Source organism: Grampus griseus (genome assembly GCF_964374135.1).
Source record: "Grampus griseus genome assembly, chromosome: 17".
Classification (NCBI taxonomy): domain Eukaryota; kingdom Metazoa; phylum Chordata; class Mammalia; order Artiodactyla; family Delphinidae; genus Grampus; species Grampus griseus.
In genome coordinates, this window is record NC_139011.1 from 14,460,014 (window position 1) to 14,480,597 (window position 20,584).

General features: G+C 39.9%; 2 protein-coding genes across 3 annotated transcripts in view; one reads left to right on the forward strand and one right to left on the reverse strand.

Moving 5' to 3' along the window:
- The window catches only part of NSMCE2 (NSE2 (MMS21) homolog, SMC5-SMC6 complex SUMO ligase), a 224,180-nt gene extending 210,102 nt beyond the window's left edge, over window positions 1-14,078 (reverse strand). For both annotated transcript variants that reach the window (XM_082675228.1, XM_082675229.1), the window contains exons 1-2: window positions 13,968-14,078; window positions 6,745-6,915 (exon numbers count right to left, since the gene is read on the reverse strand). In XM_082675228.1, coding sequence (XP_082531354.1) covers window positions 6,745-6,901 — 157 coding nt within the window. In that variant the 5' untranslated portion in view covers window positions 6,902-6,915; window positions 13,968-14,078. The remainder of the gene's footprint in view (window positions 1-6,744; window positions 6,916-13,967) is intronic.
- An 80-nt stretch (window positions 14,079-14,158) lies between these two features.
- The window catches only part of WASHC5 (WASH complex subunit 5), a 54,155-nt gene continuing 47,729 nt past the window's right edge, over window positions 14,159-20,584 (forward strand). Inside the window, exons 1-5 of the mRNA XM_082675098.1 lie at window positions 14,159-14,312; window positions 14,546-14,712; window positions 17,661-17,863; window positions 19,598-19,908; window positions 20,379-20,524. Coding sequence (XP_082531224.1) covers window positions 19,723-19,908; window positions 20,379-20,524 — 332 coding nt within the window. The 5' untranslated portion in view covers window positions 14,159-14,312; window positions 14,546-14,712; window positions 17,661-17,863; window positions 19,598-19,722. The remainder of the gene's footprint in view (window positions 14,313-14,545; window positions 14,713-17,660; window positions 17,864-19,597; window positions 19,909-20,378; window positions 20,525-20,584) is intronic.

The following is a 20,584-nucleotide window of genomic DNA, read 5'->3' on the forward strand; positions in this document are numbered from 1 at the left end:
TTTTTGAGAGAGCTGGATTTTTACTACTCTGTAGGCAATGCCTTTATACTTTTAACACTACAGATACCATAATTTTCAATGGCCTTCATTTATTTAAGTTATAATAACATTTTGCTTTTATAATTGACTCCAGCTTTAAAAGCTATATAAGAAATACAAACATTGGCTTCTTATGGTTGTTATTTTTATTGTCTTTGTGGCCACCACCCCACTATTATTACTTTCTTCTAATTACTGCTTCTACTCAATAACATAATTATGGAATAAAGTATAAGAGCAAGGCCAAAAAGAAACCTTCCCACTTTAACTAGAGTCCTGGCTATAAGAAGCAGTTCTCTAGATGGAGAAATTTATTACAGCACAATGAAAATCCATAATGTGGATCTTCCTAAGAAAAGAAGTCTTGAGAATGTGAGGTCAGTACGTGCTGGCTTCTCAAACCATTAAGTAATTTTCAAAATAAATTTAACATAAAAGATTTAAGTAAAATAATTACTCCTTTTTCATAAAATTAGGTGATGGGTGATAGGGTTATGGGTGTTCATAATTTTCTTTTTCTTTTTCTCTCTATCCCTCAAATTTTTAGATTTTTAGAATGCCTTATATCAGGGGAAAAACTAGAATATTACCCACCGAAGCCTCCAGATTCAGAAGTATGCACTCAACTGAATGCTTAAGGTTTGCAAATCTGAAAGTTCAGTTATTCATGAGAAGCACAAATTTCTAAGGCCATGTAATTTTTAACTCTGATGGCTGTTCTTTATTCATCGTTAACTCTAAAGTAACTGTCACAAAGTGAAAGCTCTGTTTATTGCCTAGGTGGAGACCAAGGTGAGAAAAAAGGAATCGGGTTTAAAAAGATGATGATTCTTAATGAGAATACAAATTCTGGATACATGAAAGAACAGACTATCATTCAATCAATTCACTGTATCACTTCTATCAGTCAGGACTGCAACTGGCTGCAACGGAGAGGACACCTGACAGCCATCACTTAACCAAAAAGGAACTGATTTTCCTAACATTACAACAAGTCCAGACATAGACAGACTAGGGTCAGTACAATGACCCCAAAAGTTCCCAGCTTCTTCCTTCCACGACCAGACTCAACTCTGCCTTTACAAGTAGAAGATACTAAAGTCCAGGGAACGTGTGAATGTCCAAGGGAAGGCATTGAGAACTTCACTAGCAGAATAGGACAAAAGCTGATGGGCTGTTTAAGAAAAAGCATGCAACCTCATTTCGGAATTCAAAAGGGAGAAGGAAAGGAAGAAGAAGAGGGACAAAAAAGAAAAATCAGATAATGTTAACCTCAACAAAATAACCAAAATTTTCTGAGCTAAATACCACTAAATGTTATTTCAATATTATCCAATTGCTGCAAATGCCATTAGACAAACACAATCAATTTTCAATAAAGTGTAATTGTTAAGGGCAGAAACTGCAGTCAAGTCCCTTATGCTCAAATCTCAACTCCCACCACTTACTTAGTAACTGTGTGACCTTTGGAGAGCACTTAACTTCGCTAAGCCTCAGTGGCTCATGTATCCAGTGGGGATAACAACAGTCCTTACTTTGAAGGATTAGTTAGGACCAAGTGAGATATCACTTGTGAAAACAGCACAGTGCCTGCACACATTTGACGTGTGTAACCAATCAAGCTATTATCATCTTTTGATCATTATGGCCATCATTATCATCACCGTACCTCAGAATAGTTCAACAAACATCCAATTACCTGCCTGACCATAATAACTGAAGTCTCTCTGCTCTGTTTCTTTCAGCAAGTCACAGAAAGAAAAGCAATATAGAGAGTAAAATCCAGAAGCTCTCCAACAGTTTTCTCATCTACTGGACCCTTGGGCAATTTAAATATACATCCTTTTACTCTTTTCTTCCAAATGTTCCTCACAAATATTCAGCAAGAATCTGATAAGAACTGTCAATCCTCAGGCACATACATTTTCCATGGAATCGCAGAATGTTAACCAAACCTCTGAAGGCCACCTGAAGACACACCCTGACACAGAGGCAGGACGAGAGGACGCAACCCTGAGGTACACTAACATTTTAGGGAAGGGCCATTCCTCAAATTTACTTGACTAAACTTAAAGGGCTTATGAAAATTCAGTTGCTTAAAGATGATGTTGATACCTACAGCTCTGATAAATTAGGTCAGTACATTCTGCTTAAGAAGACAGAAAAGTACATAATAAACTTTAAAATCTGAAAAATAAGCTCTGGTTATCTGAAAAATCTCCTAACGTAACAAATTTCATTTCCCAGTTAGTTCAAATAAAGAATTACTAGAATACCAATAAATTCAGAGAAAAACTAATAGATAGGGTGGCAGCAAGAGTCTAATTGCCCAGACACCATAAGCTGTAACGTAACACGAGGAAAGGTGATAATTTCAAATATGCTAGAAAGTTGAATAGGGACAAGCACCTGTATAGGAATATGCAACCAACAGGAAACAAAACGAAACACATCACCACCCAAGTTCTCGGCAGCAGGAATCCCCTCCACGAATAATTTAATAATATAGTGACAAGAGAATTACAGTGCAAAGTGAGAAAATGATCCCCAAGTGATTGTTACCACCTATTTTGTCAAAATTCATTCTAATTTGTGATGAAACTGGGCAACCCGAAAGGTCAACAGAAAGTGTGTCTAATCTTATAAGGCTAAGAAGAAAAGGGAGTATTTCTGCTCTGAAGATAGTTGATGGACTTTCCCACTTGCTCTTCTGCACTTTAATTTCTCCCAGTCCATGGACTATTGCCCAAGAAAATAGTCAACTCAAATGCAAACCAAATGACTAAATGATAGCTAACATTTACTGAGCACTTATTAAGTATTAATGACTGCTCTATGTAATTTGTAAGTATTATCTCATTTAATCCCCACAATAATGCCATTTACAAATCAGAAATCTAAAACAGAGGTTACAAAACTTGTCCAAGGACACAAAAATAATAAGTGATGGAGCTGGGACAAGAACCCAGGCATTCTGTACACAAAGCTCTGCACTCTTACATTACACTATCCTGCCTATATCTCAATGTAGGGGCATAATATAAGACACAAAGCACACAAATCGAATCCTCTTCACCTCAACTATAATATCTTAGCTGAACTTACTTTTTCCACCTGAGCTACTGAAATAACTTCATTAGCTACTTGAGGTATCTCCATCCTCCGCAGCATCCTCAGTATTGCCATGAGGTTATCTTTCTAGACCTGGATCTTGCCACATTCCTCCTCTACTTTAAACCATCCAATAATAAAGTCCTAACTTCTTTCAGGACCTTAATGTTCAATGTTTAGGCCCTCAGTGTTCACTTAATGTTTGAACAGCATGTATATGTCTTGCTTCCCAGCTAAACTGTAAACAACCTGAAGGAAGAAACCTTTATTAATCATTGTAGTGTTGGCTAACATGAATTACTGATTTAGCTGCACGCAAACCAAAAGCCTTAAATAGACTCCAAACTCATCCACCTTTGCTCCCCTCTTCACATCACAGGCCCTTCTTCTAAGCTCTGACCCTTAAATTTCTAATTGCTGCCTATACTTTTTGATAGTTATTGAATAAACACTACACTAACAGCACTTTGCATATACTATCTTATTAACCCCAACAACCTTATAAAATGGGCATTTTTATCTCTATTTCACAGATAAAAAATTAGAAGTTCAAAGAAATTACCTATCTTTGAGCAAGTTATAGAACTAAAGCTGGAACTGGGACTAGAGACCGTATCAGGCTGATTCCAAATCCTGCAATTAAGTAGCAATATGGGCTCTGTCTCCTAAAAGTCTTTCATCTACTGTTAGAGACTGAGTTACTTTCAAATTTACTTAAATACCAGGTGTTTTTCTACTCTCTGGGTCTTCAGACGGCACCTCAGTCGGGCGTCACAAGAAAACTGCTCTCCTAACAAGCTCTTGCTCTATTACTCCAGTGGGGGTCACCCTAGGCATCCTCTCTGTAGGGAGTTTCTCCTGTCACCAAAGTCTTGCTCATAAGCACTCCAATTCAGGTTCATAAGCAGTTCTCAGGAGGTGGTCCCCAAGACCCTTCCACAAGGTCCACAGGGTCAAAACTATTTTTATAATAATTGTCAGACCTGCAACAGAGGAGTTGCGACAGAGACCACATGGCCCACAAAACTGAAAACATTTGCTATCTGACCCCTCATGGGAAAACTTTGCCAATCCCTGCTTTAGAGCATGAATCTTTCAAAAAACGATGCTTATATTTCTTTTTAAATGAAACAGATGCTGCATTTTGCATCAAAATATACTTATTTTAAAAAAATAAAACAAAAACAAACAAAAATGAACTCGGTATCAAACATACTAAGAAGCCTTCAAAGCAAATCCTGAAAAAAACTGACTACAATCCTCCAGGAGGTTACGTACCAGCCCTTCTCTCTTATGATTTAAGATCTTATTATGAGTTTACCCAGGACTACCTACCAAAGCCGAATATCCAACACCATCAAAAAGAGACTACAAATCAGGCTGGACAGGGGTAAGACCCTTAGAGGCCACCCACTAAAGATGATGGGTGACTTCTGCTGCCAGCTGTGAATGAATATCTAGTATGGAACTGGCCTTTCTGCCATGAGTGACTATAAGGCTGGACAAAATATATGAAGCAACGGCTTTCAGGCAGTGGGACAATAGGCAGAGCAGAACTGGGATGCCTGCGAAAAGGAAAGCAAGTGAGGTAAGTCCTCCAATTGCCCTCTTGCTTGCAAAATGGAGGAGGAATCCAAGAGGAGCACAGCAGTCTTAAAGGACTGAGAAGAGAGAGACTGGAGTTGAGGGAGGATGAGTAGCAGGCGTTTTGCAAGACAGAAGGGGGCATGCAGGGAAAGCCCGTGAGGGATCTGCACAGAGATCCCCTTGAGTCTGATGCTGAATCCTAAGCTGCTGAGGAACAACTGCTGGGAGCTGTGAAGTGAACAATTCCCAGAATTTACGCAGGACTGGAAGGCATTCAGATTCCATCCAGCAGAGTAGAGCTTTTTCGTTGAACTCTCTGGGCAATCAACAGAGACTCCACAAAGAGCAAGCTTTGTAACAAGGCTAAAGTAGCCCTAAAGTAAAGCTACATTAGACCTGCCCTAAGGAAGTTTAACAACAAGCCTGGGATGGATCAGCCTAATCCACAAATTACTTAGCTGCCAACCAAAACAAAGGTCAATACTCTTTAAAAGAAGATGACAAAATCCCCAAACTCAACAATATAATACACACAAGTGGCAACAGAGATGCCAGAATTAGCAGACAGGATATTAAAGTAGCTATTATAAATACGCTCCATGTGCTCAAGTATACAGAGGAAAACATGAGCATAATGAGGAGAGAAATAAGATTCCATTTAATTCTTTTTCATGTCTTCTAGAGCTGAAAAATACAGTCTCTGAAATTAAAAATTCCCTGGATAGATTTAGTCAATTAGACACTTGAGAAGACAGGACTAATGAACTTGAAGACACAGCAAAAGAAACTATTCATACTAAAGTCAGAGAGAAAAAAAGACTTGAAAAAAATCACCAGAGCCTCAGTGACTTATGAGGCATTACCAAGCAGCCTAACATACATGTAATTGGAGCCCCAGAAGGAGAAGAGAGGGGAGAGAAATAGCAGCAGAATTTTTTTCCAAATTTGATCAAAACTGTAAGCCTACAAATCCATAAAGCTCGAAGAACACCAGGCAGAATAAACAAAGAAAATCACACCAAGGCACATCACCATCAAATTGCTGAAAAACAGTGATATTAAAAGGAAAACAAAACGATTATGTTGCTCCCCTGCTTCCATATATAATATAAAATAAAAACAAATTTAACACAAACAAAGCAAATAACATCTTTCTAGATCTTCTCATCAAAAAATTGTGGTCAAGTGCAGCAAGACTGAACTTTTCTCATCTTTTGTAGAGGCCTTCTTTTACCAGTACCCCTAGCATCGGCTTGGTCTGTCTACTGAGTAATTAAGCATGAACAAAATATAGTTCAATTACTGGAAAATAACTATCATAATGCTGTATACTGTACAGTTCACAAATGTCACATACTTTTTTTTTTTTTTGGCTGTGTTGGGTCTTTGTTGCTAGACGCAGGCTTTCTCGAGTTGCGGCGAGCAGGGGCTACTCTTCGTTGCAGTGCGCAGGCTTCTCATTGCGGTGGCTTCTCTTGTTGTGGAGCATGCGCTCTAGGCACTCAGGCTTCAGCAGTTGCGGTGTGTGGGCTCAGTAGTTGTGGCTCACAGGCTCTAGAGTGCAGGCTTAGTAGTTGTGAAGCACAGGCTTAGTTGCTCAGCAGCATGTGGAATCTTCCTGGACCAGGGATCGAACCCATGTCTCCCACATTGGCAGGCGGATTCTTAACCACTGCGCCACCAGGGAAGTCCCACAAATGTCACATACTTTTGATTGTATGTTCCTTGAGGTCAGATACCTTCATGTTACAGCCCATAAATTTCTAGTGCAGTCTCTAGTGGCTCATGGGGGTCTGAACACATATGAATGAGTCAATCTCATCTTATCCGCAGTACATCACTATGTGGTATGTAAAAGAAGATGAGAAAACAGATGCCCAGAGGGATTAAATGATTGTCCCAAGGTTACCCAAAAGGTGAGCGGTATCTTGCATCCCTAGAGCAATGCCACCACTCAGGGTCACATCAAAATAGACACAAAAGAAATAAATTTTAATTATTACTTACTCTGAGTTTCCACAAGATCCAAAGCAACACTATAAGCTGTGTCCATTCCAGAGCTGATGCAGGACTGGAAGTTTTTCAAGGAGGAGAGTGCAGATTCTACACCACTGAAGGATATAAAACCAGTTGAACCTGAACTTGAAGTGGAACGCCCTGGCATCTTGAAATTATTACCTAAGTTTTCAAACACAATGAAACAAAATTTATGAATAAGAATAATAACTGCATAGGAAAACAGAACCACTATAAACATCCATATGAATGTATCCAATATCCCACAAGTGCTACACAATTATCTACATTCTATATCACTTGAAAGGATATCAAAGCATTGTCCCATCATCTGGGCCACCAAACACAATAGATGAATTTCAATAAATAAAGAAGATGTACTTCAGTATATAAAGGAGGGAGAACACCCTCTTCCAAAAGATTCCCTGATTCTCTGAAGAATTCAACAACAGCACAGTTCCTAAAAACCTAAAACATAAGTGTGTCAGAAAAAGTACATTGCTCATATAAAGCATTCTTCCAAAAAAATGAAAATAGTAGCAATAAAATAGTTTAATAAGGGAGAATTTTGAAAACCTGTAATTTTTAACTTATCTGACACATATACATATTGAATTCTGAAAACTATAAGAAAACTTTTATTTCTGACAGTTCCTCTGGGTTCTAAGATTTATAGACTTGGTGAGATCCCAGATTCTGTTTAAGAAAAAAATAGAATTTTTCTGTAAATTCTTATCTTCTGGTAGCTCACCCACTGTAATAGTTTCAATTATTATCTTCATATTAAAACACTCCCTAATCTGTATCTTCAATCAACAACTCTTTAAGCTTTGGACTACTTATGTAAAGCTCCCTACAAAAAGACATCTTTGCTTAATTCACAAACCACCTGAAATTCAGTCCACTGAAACCATCCAGAAAAGTGGAGAGAATTTACACAGGCTTAGAGGAAAGGCTGTATGGTAGCAAAAAAGGTATTTTCTCATAACCATACTGATACAGCATGAATTCAGGTTCTGCCCCTGTACTGCTGAGTGACCATGGACAGATTGCTTGACTGTCTCTGAGCTGCCTAGTATCTGTGGCCCTTCCAATCCTCTCCACTGCCACCATGTTTACCTCACAACTGGATTACTACAGGAGTTTCTCAATTATTGGTCCCTTTTCATTAAATTCACCCATTCATTCAACAAGTAGGCCTGTCAATCATTAGATTCATTAAAAATGACACAGGGTATAAAAAGGGAAGGTCACAGAGAAGATGTTTAAGATGTTAATTTCTAGTTTTGAGGTGTTCATCTACTACAAACATCCACAATACAACTCGTCATCAATTCAAATCATTCAATTAACAAATATTCAGCAAGTATTTTTTGGAACATAGCATAGAGGGTCTTAATGAAGGATAAAGGTCCAGGTAGACCTTATAGGTCCAGGGACTTTAACTTTATCTGTTTTTTTTCTTTAAATGATCTTAAAAATCAAGACCTGAAGCAAATATGGCAAAATGTTACAGATGTTAAAATCCAGATGATGGAACAAGGGTTCTCATTATGTTATCTTCTGGGAGTTTCTGTGGTGTTAAAATTTCACACTGAGAGAAGACATGACCGTGTATATGAATGAAAAACCAATAATGACAAGGGGAGAAGCAGTGGGGGGGTGGGTGGGATGAACTGGGAGACTGGAGTTGACAATATACACACTAATATGTATAAAGTAGATAACTAATGAGAACCTGCTGTATAGCACAGGGAACTCTACTTCACTGTACAGTAGAAACTATCATGACATTGTAAAACAACTATACCTCAATAAAAAAAAATTTTAAAAAAACAACAATAATGGTGTTTTGAATATGTGTGTTTTGGCGAAAGACAGTATTTATTTACAATCTCACTTTATTACACCAAACAAGTTGGGATGGTTAACACAATATAAACACAAACATATGCAATAAGATGGAAAATATGTAAATTCATAAAAATCAGGACCGAAAAACAGATTAAAGGGAAAACCAAGTACATGAGAAAATTTAGAATGTAATCATATAAGCTTTAGGATTCTTTATGATTCTACACAGCACTATATTTGTAAATACAAATTTGGCTATGAGATTTCCTGACAAGCAAAACAAAAAGTGAAAATTACAGAATTCTCTTTCTCCATAAAGTACGCCAAGAACTCAAGAAAAATAAGGCTTTCCATGGCAATCAAGGCAGCACGGATCATCACGTATGAGATAATAAGAATCATACTGAAAAATGTCCTTAATAATATTCTTACGATACAGTAATAGTAAGCTTCTGAGGACTGTTTCTTAGATTATGTCTCAAGGTAAGCTAAGGACAGGACACGTGTGGCAGATTCCAGCTCAGTGCCCACCAAACCCATTTCCTCTTCAACCTGCTCGTACAGCTAGACCACAGTTTGCAGCCTTCCTTGCAGTTAGGTGTGGCAGTATGATTGAATTCAAGGCAGTGAAACAGAAGCCATTTCCAGCCCCATCCATGAAAATGGCACTCTATCTCCACAGTCTTTCCCATTTGTCAGGTTGAAACAGGCAAGCAATGACCTTAGAAGCCACATACTGAAGATAGAGAACCACCAAATGGAAGGAGCCTAGGTTCCTACTTCACTGCTTGGAGGAAAACTGCCCACCAAACAGGCTCCATGCATGAAAGAAATAAAAAACTTCAATTGTGCAAAGCCATTTAGATTTGGGGGTATACCTATTATAACACCAACTGTTACTCAAAAAACACAATCCTGCAAAGATCAAACGATATGGTTCAAGAATTCAGTTTTCTAGTCAATCTTGATTCTAGTGTAAGTCTAAATTGTCTAGAGCAGCACTGTCTAATAGAACTTTCTGCCATGACAAAAATGTTCTATAATCTGCACTGTCCAATACAGAAGCTATTAGGCACGTGTGACTATTGATTAGCAGTGGTTACTGAGAGTCATAATAGCATGACTATTGATGTGATTAGCGTGACTGAGTTTTAAATTTTATTTAATTTTAATCAATTTAAATTTAAATAGCCATATTGGAAGTCAACTACACTTTTAAAAACTAATAGTAACATATATCTACATGCATTAAAACAGATTTAGAAATCTTTTTATATTGATTACCAAAACTTAAAAAAAAAAAGAAACTGTTATTCTTGGTACATATTTACATTCATTAATCAGTTTATTAGCCATCTCTGTCTTTAATACTATGACACTAGTATTTTTCTGAAGATATATTATCTCAATGTGGTCTTATTATTTTAATTTTTCATAGAATTTCCCGTGATTCTCTTCAAAACTGCATGTCATGATATGAATGTGAAACTGTTGACACCTTCATACGACTCTTCTCTGAAGACCATGATTTTTTAAATTGTGAAACACTACAGGTGCCAGGGAACCTGGTAATCTCAGAAGTAATGCTTCTAGATGGAGAATATTTTCTATTCTAATTTTTGAAATAGGTATATGTAAATATTTCATCACTAATATTTTTACATACTGTCTTTTTGCCTCTTTTCAAGCAACTCTGTTCAACAAATATTTTTATAAAACCAAATTTATCAAATAAGTTGCCTATTTATTATTCTTGTCAATGCTTTGCTATATTAAAATAATGCAAAATCAAAAAAAAATTTAAATAGCCACATGTGCCTAATGGCTACTGCACTGGATAGCACTGTTCTGGAAACACAATTATCAAAGTGTATACACACACACACACACACACACACATACACACACACCAGGGGGTAAGCCAGATGGAGTAAAGCCACAGTATGAACATGATATATCTTCCTGGAATATTAATTTTACTTAAAGATAACATGAAACACGTTTATATTAAAAATAAACATTAGTTACATTATAGAGTAGAATATGGAGGTGATACTAGTAGGGGTTAATGACTAAAAACTCTAGTAGGGGTTAAACACTGTAGCCTCTGGAGCCAGACTACATGAGCTCGAAGCCTGATTTTGCCAATTAAGTAGCTGAATAACTTTAGGCAAGTTATTTAACCTCTCAATGCTTCACTTTTCCTTTCTGCAACATGGGCATGATCCAGTGCCAACTTCAAGGATTACTGGGAGGACTGAATGAGTTCATACCTATAACAAAACACTCAGAATAATGTCTGGCATATAATCTTTTACAATGAGAGCAAATATTACCATCAAGTTAATCATACAATACTGTGAGCAGCAATACAGAATAGCGCATAAGTGAACTGACCTTGGACACGAATGCCTGGAAATTCCACCTTGTCCACCCCACTTAAAACTGCATCACTCTGGTTGAGTTGCTTAACTTCTCTATCTTCAGTTAGCTCCCGTGTAAAAAGGAGATAATCACATCTACCTCACAGCATTATTATAAGAATAAATTAAATTTTTTTAAATAAATTTATTTATTATTTATTTATTTTTGGCTGCATTGGGTCTTCGTCGTTGTGCGCGGGCTTTCTCTAGTTGCGGTGAGTGGGGGCTACTATTCGTTGTGGTGCCCGGGCTTCTCATTGCGGTGGCTTTTCTTGTTGTGGAGCGCGGGCTCTAGAGCACAGGCTCAGTAGTTGTGGCACGCGGGCTCAGTAGTTGTGGAGCGGGGGCTTAGTTGCCCCGCGGCATGTGGGATCTTCCTGGACCAGGGCTCGAACCCGCGTCCCTTGCATTGGCAGGCTGATTCTCAATCACTACGCCACCAGGGAAGTCCCCGAAATTAAATTTCGTAGTTTTCTCAAACTTGTCTGATCTTAAGAATCAGTTGAAATACTTACTAAAAATAGTTATTAATGGATACTATCTCAGACCTATTGAATCAGTCTCTAGTGGACACTGAGGAAACTGTATTTTTATGAAGCACCCCAAATAATTCAAGTATGGAGAACACTGAGGTAACTTTGTCCCCCCCAAATTTATGTTTACCCTAACTCCCAATGTGATGACATATAGCGATGGAGCCTTTGGGAGTTGATTAAGTTTAAATGAGGGGGGAGCCCTCATGATGGGATTAGTGTCATTAGAAGAGGAAGAGACACCAGGGTTTGCTCTCTCTGTCCACCATGAAAAGATACAGTAAGGTGGCTGTCTACGAACCAGGAAGAGAGCCCTCACCAGTATCCAACCATACCAGCACCATGGTCCCCAACCTCCAGTCTCCAAATCTGTGAGAAATAAATTTCTGTTGCTTAAGCCACCAGTCTATGGTATTCTTTTAATAGCAGCCTGAGCTGACTACGACACAGTGTATATAAGGATTAATGTAATCCAGGATAAATGTAAAGTGTCTGCTACATGGTAGCCATCCTTATATGAATGCAAAATTCACATTACTCCAATGAAACTTTACACTTGCAGAGAGGTGGGGAAAACATTCGTCTGTTAATTCTGCACTATCAAGAGGAACGACTCAGATCGAGGAGCAAAGAGAATGGCTGGAGGCGAAAGATGGACTAAACGCATTTTTCCCTATTTCTCCCACTAAGTACAGCAAAGTACATAATTCACAGGACAGCCCCGCACAGCAAAGAATTATTTGGCACCAAATGTCAACAGTGCAGTGGTTGAGAAACCCTGGTTTAAACTAACCCCCTTTGGAGCCTTCCCCAGGGAACTGTGACTGTTTTGTTCTCTGTACCTATGGACTCAAAGAAAGTTTAAAACAAGGTTATGCACTTCCTGAGCTTTTCCCTAGCATGTTATGTTGCCTTCCCTAACAGGCCTTGTCTTTGTCTGTTGGTGCCGCTGTAACAAAATACCAGACACAGTAACGTATAAATGACAAAAACATTTCTCACAGTTCTGGAGGTTGGGAAGTCCAAAGGTCAAGGCACCAGCATAGTCGCATTCTGGTGAAGACCCTCTTCTGGTGATTCATGGCCAGGGCCTTCTAGCTCTGTATCTTCACATGGTAGAAGGGGCAAGGGAGCTCTCTGGAGCCTCTTTTATAAAGGTATTAAGCCTATTAGCAGGGCTCCATCCTCGTGACCTAAGCTCTTCCCAAAGGCTCTACCTCTTAATACCATCACACTGGCTTTAGGAATTGGGGGGTGGGGGTAGGAGGAGGACACAAACATTCAGATCAGAGCAGGTTTATAAGATTCTCTGTAGGTGAGGCCAATTATTAGCTAATATAAAAATAAAAATACTCCTCTCATCTTTCTGTACAAGTGGTATGCACAGAGCAAATAATTTAGATACTGTGCTGACCTCCTTTAAATCCACAGGGCCCTATACAAGTTCAGCCATAACTGTATCTTCTTTTCCAATATGCAAGGTTACATCTTTATGAAGCCCTCTCAGTTGCTTGTTCTCTCCTTCATGCTACCACTATCCCTCTCTCTCTCTCTCTCTCCCCCTCCCCCCCCACCTCGTTCTATTTTAAAAACCATCATAACTACTTGCTCCCATATCTGCCACTCTTTCACCCTGGGAGCAACTTAAACTAGAATTCTGACAGATTCCACATAACATAGAACAGCTCTTCACACAAAATAGGTGACCAATAAAGATTTGGCAGAGCTACATCAATAACGGAAACCACCATTTCTAGGTTCCCTATGGCAAGCCATAAACTGGTGCCCCTACAATTCGTTCTCATTATGGTTAATCCTCACAACCATTTATAGGAGAGAAAAGGAAACTGACGCCCAGAGAGTTTATTTAAACGATCTGCCCAAGGCCCTGCTTTGAAAGCCGGCTCAAACCAGATTTATTTAGATCAAGAATTCGTGATCTCACACTACGATATATAAAATAGGCAAAACAAGGTCCTACTGTATAGCACGGGAAACTATATTCAATATCTTAATAACCTATAAAGGAAAAGAATCTGAAAAGGAATATATATATACACATTTACCTGAATCACTCTCTCTCTATATATATAAGTATACATATATATTTACCTGAATCACTTTGCTGTACACCTGAAATTAACACATTGTAAATCAACTATATTTCAATAAAAAATAAAAAAAGAATTCGTGATCTTTGCCCCACACACATAGAGCCCAAGGATGGAGAGATGGCGTCTTGGAGAGGGAGGTAAACCGCCCCAGCCTCATTGCTGTGGCGTGAAAAAAACCAGGACCATAACACAGGTCCACAGACCGTAGCTCGCGGCACCGGCGAAGAGCCCGAGAGGGAGGCAACACCTCCCATCACCCTCCCCATCGCCATGCTCCGCTCTTGCCTTACCTGGCTGCCCGATGTAGCTCCGTCTGGCTGCGCCCAGACTCCCCACACCAGGACCCCCAACTACTTCCTTAACTCCCTTCCCCTGTCGCTGAAACGGCGAGCGCGGGCTCAGGCGTCATCAGTCGTCGCCGGCGAGTGGTCACATGACGCCCCGCCCCGCTCTCCGCCCTTTTGTCATGTGACGGCTGAGGGAGCCCCGGGCGGAAGCCGGGGTCTGGCCGGCTGTGGATAAGGGCTGGGGGTAGAAGGGAACCCCTGCGGAGACGGAGGGGTGGTGGCCGGGGCGCTGACTCCGCGTGCGACCGCCGGCCCTGCGCGTGCGCCCTGGCGCGGCCCGCGTGACAGGTGAGTAGGGGCGGTGTGCGCGCGCCCACTCCTTCACGTCCTCCGTCCCCTCCCCCGCCCCAGGGCTGGGCCGCGCTGGCCTTGGTGGGGGCTTCTGCGGCATGGGGTGGGGTCTGGATGGGGGAGCCTGGCGTGGAGGAGTGAGGGTTTTCCTGGAGCTGCTGCTGCAGTCCAGGCTCTGCATCTCCTCCACTTAGGTGGAAACAATTTTCCACACCTCTTTGGCGCTTTAGGAAGTGATGTTCAGCTGCTTAGTCTGCATCTGAGCCTTCCAAGTTTCCGGGAGCAGTGTTCTGTGGACGTCGTCATTTCTCCATTTACTCTCCAGAAACCTGAGTGGTTGGTGGAAACTTCTACGGTCTGACGGACCCGGGTTTGAATTCCAGTTCTACCACGGGCTGTGAGTTTGGGCAAATCATTGCTCCTCTCTGCACCTTAATTCCCCCACCTATGTACGACATGCCAAAGTCCTTTGAATTTCAAAAAATAGTTTCGAGGGTCCTAATTTGTCTGTGGTCGTACAGTTAAAAGAAACTAAAAAACACAGAGCCGGTAATGGAACCGGGTCTCCTGATTGATTCCAAGTGCGTGGAGCTTCCTCCAGCCTAGGAGTTGCTGGGAGAAGGGGGAGAGAGAGGCTTTACTGCCTTTGCCCACAACAGGGAACACCTTCCGGTTTTTCTTCTTTCTTTTTCAGGATTCTCAGACTAGAGTGATTAGGCTTATTTTAGAACTTTTCTGGAAGAGATATGCCGGTCCCTTTTGATCAACAACCGCTATAGTTTGTTCCTGATAACGGATTGGTGGAGACCAGTGCTTCTTTCTTTATGGAGCTGAGGTTTTATAAAAGGATTAAAATAGATCAATCTTCTTTTGTCCTCTGAGTAGGATAAAGATTGGTTCTTCCCAGGGCATTTTAATTTTCAGAATTCAGCTCTGTACTCATTGGGTAATTGGTATGATGTTGCCATGCTTTATTCTTGAAAGCATGTTGTCTTTTGTCTAGGATTACTTTCCAAACTAAAAATCATAATTCCGTACCAAATTCTTGAAAATGAAGTTACAACCACTTTTCTGGGTGCCTTGTAAAAACAAAATTAGGAAATTGAGTGGGATCTCTGGTTTCATTGCATGTCAAATAGTAAGAGAGCCTCTACTGAGAAAGCTGGTCTTTATGAGTTGTCTTCATCCCTAGCACCAGCAGAACCTCTAAAAGGAAGATTTGTTGGGGGCGGGGGAGAGATGAACTGGGAGATTAGGATTGACATATATACAATAATATGTATAACATAGATAACTAATGAGAACCTGCTATATAGTACAGGGAACTCTACTCAGTGCTCTGTGGTGACCTAAATGGGAAGGAAATCCAAAAAAGAGGGAATTAGGGGATATATGTATACATACAGCTGAGTCACTTCTCTGAACAGCATAAACTAACACAACATTGTAAAGCAACTATACCCCAATTTAAAAAAAAAAGGAAGATTTAATATAGCTTCTTCTACCATGTTTATTTGCATCTCATTCTAGAGTGAATTTTTTTTTTAATCTCAACTAAGTCTTAACATCTTCTATAAAGCCACCTACCTCTGAGTTCACTGCAACATGATTAGGCATCTTTAATTATGCTTCTTAGATTCTGTTCTTTAGGACCAGTTTTTCAGCCAACAGTGAGGCTATTTACCAAAGACTTTAGCCAAATAATATTTTGAAAGTTGCCTGCAGTGTAACTCTTAGGTAAAAAGGATTAAAATAAGACTTGGACACACAAGAATTTTGACTTAAGTCATTATCCCAGGCCTAAGCCTCCCTGACCACATGCGTGCAGGCGCGAGTATATCTGTCTGTCTGTTTGTTGGGAAAGAAGGCAGGTCATGTTGACTTGCTTTAAGCTGTTTTCTCTTTGGCCACGTTGTCTGTCCTATCTTGATACCCAAATGGTAGCAGTTAGACCTGTTCATCATAGCCTTACCTTCTCTGAATTGAGTCTAAAGTTTCATCCTCCTGAGACCTGGGTTAGTTTAGTGGTCTTCAGAGGACTTCAGGTGACTTTTGTTCTCATTTTCCTTTATTTTCTCACTTGTCTTATTTTCCAAGGCAGTCCGTTTCAGTGGGAAAAATGGAATGAAATTATCTGAAATTCAGCCTGTTAGAGATCAACGTGTCTTAACAAGCAAGCATCACAGAGAAAACTGAACACAGTTGTTACTAATTTATGCCTTAATGTGTATTATACACAACCCTCATGAGAGAGAGTTGTGGACAACCGTAGTGGCTTCTCAGTAATCTCTGCTATGGGACCCAACTCCACCTCCCCTATCTCTGCTTCTGTCCCGTAGTACTTACTTGTAACCCCTTCCTGGAATGCCCTTCTCTTAGATCACTATCAGTAAACTAACAAATTACCCTCAAACCTAGTGGCTATAAAACAATAAGCATTTATTGTCTTATTAACATTTGTGGTCAGGAATCAGCTATGTGGCTTAGCTGGGTGCCTTTGGCTCAGGGGCTCTTGGGAGGTTGCTGTGCTGTGAACACAAACTGGGGTTGGGGGGATCTATTTTCCAGCTCACTCAAGTGGTGGTTGGCAGACTTCTCCATCGTCCCATAGGGCTCCTCCACAGGGCTGTCTCACAACCTAACAACTTGTTTCTCCCAAGACACACACGCTGGAAAGGGCTCCCAAGCCAGAGGTCACAGTCTTTTTTGCAATCTCATTTCAGAAATGGCATCTTTCACATCTGCCCTATTCCCTTCTTTAGATGGGAGACAGTAAGTCACACTCAGGGAGTGAATAGGAAGGTGGAGGTCATTGGGGACCATCTTAGGGGCTATAGATACCCTTACTGCTTGATCCCTCACTTGCTTCTGGCCTCTGCTCAAATATCATCTTACCAGAGAGGCTTTTACACTCTCCTGTATGTAGAATAACACACGCTCCATCCCTTTGTCATGCTTTTCTTTACAGCATTATCAAAGCCTGATATGTAATATGTTTATTTGTTTATCTCTGTCCCACTCCCAATAGTATGTAGGCTTCATGAAAGCAGGAAGTCAGTTGTGGTCACTACGGTAGCCTCAGGTCCTAAAACAGTGCTTGGCACATAGTGGGCACTGGGTAGATATTTGTTGAGTAAGTGAATCTGTATCATTGGAAATGCTTTCACCTGCATATAATCCAGAACCCAATTAACATTAGGTAAACCATAAAAGCAGTCCATTTAACAAGTATTACAGAGGTAGGTAGTGCCACAGTTGAATCAAGGAATCAGTAACATCAATTAAGAATTTAGATTCTTTCCTTCCGCACCACAGTCTGCAGGTTCTTGGTGTTTTTTCTCTTAGGCCTGTTACCTCATGGTCTCAAGGTGGCTACTGCAGCTTCAGGCATCAAATATTCATTGGACCACACTCAAAGGCAAGAAGAAGGGGGATAGCCGGAGCAACAAGAGAAATTTCTCTTGACATGCCTCTCTCCTTGTAGCTGGAGAAAAAAAAACGTTTCCTAAAAGTTCTGCCATAGACTTCTTCTATCTCATCGGTCACAAGTGAGTCGCATGTCTAACCTGGCTTCAAGGGAGGGAAAGTGAGGATCTGAATGTTTTGTCCTCTAGAATAAGAAAGGAGTAGGTGAGTGGGAAGTACTGTTGAGGAGCCAGCAGTTGCTGCCACAGCATCCCAGTAAATGAAGACATTTCCAAATTGTGAGTCAATGATAGAAACTTCCAAAAGGAAAAAAGAAAACCCTGAAGGGTTATACAGAGCTTCCAGGTAATAGATACCTACAGTAGGTAGCTCATCACGTGGGTGAACTTTAAAAATGTGTGACAGGCATTGAGGAATGTTTTGCTGTGGCTACAGAGGAACTCAAAAGTGGCATTGATGTAAACATCTTAATAAACTGACCACTTGTAACATTAGTCCTCATTCAGCTATCCTTGTCCAAAGCTGTCTATTTGGTCATTAAATTCTTACTTTTCTTTTTGGTCAGTCTTTTTTTTTTTTTTTTGGCCAGGCCATGCAGCATGTGGGGATCTTAGTTCCCGAAGCAGGGATCGAACCTGTGTCCCCTGCACTGGGAGCACAGAGTCTTAACCACGGGACTACAAGGGAAGTCTCTTGGTCAGTTTTCTTAATTGTTGACATCATGTTGATAGAGCAGGATCCCAATGCCAAGTGAAAGTGCAAATGTTGGGAAGTCACAGGCCTTTATGAAGTTGAAAAATAATTTAGGCTTCCATGAAGTTCACAAATGATGACCTAGCTAAATTAACAATTAGAGGAGAGAAATGCAACAAAGATGATGACACAATTAACACTTCAAAAGATAATGAGGTGAAAAAGAATTGGGAGGCCCTCTGGAAAAATGCATGATGCCTTGGAAATTTTTTGCAAAAATTACCCATTTAAAGCTCATACTATGAAAGACAACTGTGGAGTACAAAACACTGTATTATCGAAATCACGATTTGATGAAGCCAGCTTTTGACTTGTTCTTGGTTTGTCCATTGAGTACAGAGTTTCTGCAACTTTACTCTCAATTTTGTTAAGCATAAAACTTATTGTCAGAAGTTTTGATGATATCATTTGAAGATACATTCCTAATCAGAACTTCTCCACTGCTTAGTATGAAATAGTTGTCCTTACTTTTAGAGTCACCCTGTCACATTTCTCAGGCATATATTAGTCTCAATAACAGGACCTCCCATACTTGACATATGAAAAAAACTTTTTTTTTTCTTTTTTTTTTGGCTGTGCCGCGCAGCTTGTGGGATCTTAGTTTCCCAACCAGGGATTGAACCCAGGCCCTCAGCAGTAAAAGCACAGAGTCCTAACCACTGGACTGCCAGGGAATCCCCTGAAAAAAACATTTTTAAAGGTTGTTCCCTCATCTAATTCTAGTAGATTTTAGGACATAGTTATCTTTTCCCAAAGGTAAAAGAAGTGGTACAATTCCTGTAAGGAAAATTTAATAATCTGTTCCCAATGTAGGGCACCTTGGAACCTTCTCACAAGCTCAGGGATCAGCTACATCAAGTCTTTTCTCATGGAGAGAAGTGAATAAAGTGTTGAGAAAGAGGCCAAGAGTAGCAATTTAGCAAAGTTCCTCTACAAGGAAAACATGAAGAGTGGAAATTAAATGCCCTCCCTCCATATCAGAACTCATTATGTGTTACAAATTTCTTTCAGTGAGTTTGGAAGAAAAATATTGTGTGTGTGTTTCACGTGGTTCCTTAAAAAAATGGAGATTTTCATACTTTTTTTTGGGGGGGGGGATACAGGTCCTTTAGTGGAGCGGCCAGTATATCTGCAGACCTGGTTTCATCTGATGATTTACAGACCCCAGCTCTGAAGCCAGTTACACATTTTCCTGTGGCCGGGCACAGAGTAGTTGATTATCCTCACGATGTTGGACTTTTTGGCTGAGAATAACCTCTGTGGCCAAGCAATCCTAAGAATTGTTTCCTGTGGCAATGCCATCATTGCTGAACTTCTGAGGCTCTCTGAGTTTATTCCTGCTGTATTCAGGTTAAAAGACCGAGCTGATCAACAGAAATACGGAGATATCATATTTGATTTCAGCTATTTTAAGGTAATCTTCCTCAACAGCTTTTCTTACCAGTCTTTTCTACAAAAGCATGCTTTCCTTGGAAACCAGGAGACTCTGAGAGGTTAAGTAATTATGGAGAAGGAGTTAAAAAGAAAAGCTTTTCAACCAAATTTAGTATCAACTAACTTTAAAATAATATACTGTGTGGAAGCCCTAACACAGTATAATCAAATCTTAAAAAGATAACTTTGGTATAATGTGTTTCACATTGAAGTACCCCACACTTAAAAGCATGTCAATTGTTGCAATTCAAGTCCATTTCTTTCAAAGGGATTTTATATCTGTGCTTCTGAGATCTTCATTACTTTCTGTTCCTCTGCTTTCAATTTTTGATATCCCTTTTGAGGCATAAGAACAAATTTTTAAAAGACTGTTTTGAAATTGTTACCAATAATTCTATTGGTTTGTGACTCTTTTCTTGATGTTTCACATAAATGTGTTTTTCTTCTTAGGGTCCAGAATTATGGGAAAGCAAACTGGAAGCTAAGCCAGAGCTACAGGATTTAGATGAAGAGTTTCGGGAAAACAACACAGAAATTGTGACCAGATTTTATTTAGCATTTCAAAGTGTGCATAAATATATTGTAGACTTAAACAGGTATTGACTAATTTAGTCATAGCTTATTTTGATAGTAAATAGTGGAGAGGGAGAAGGGAT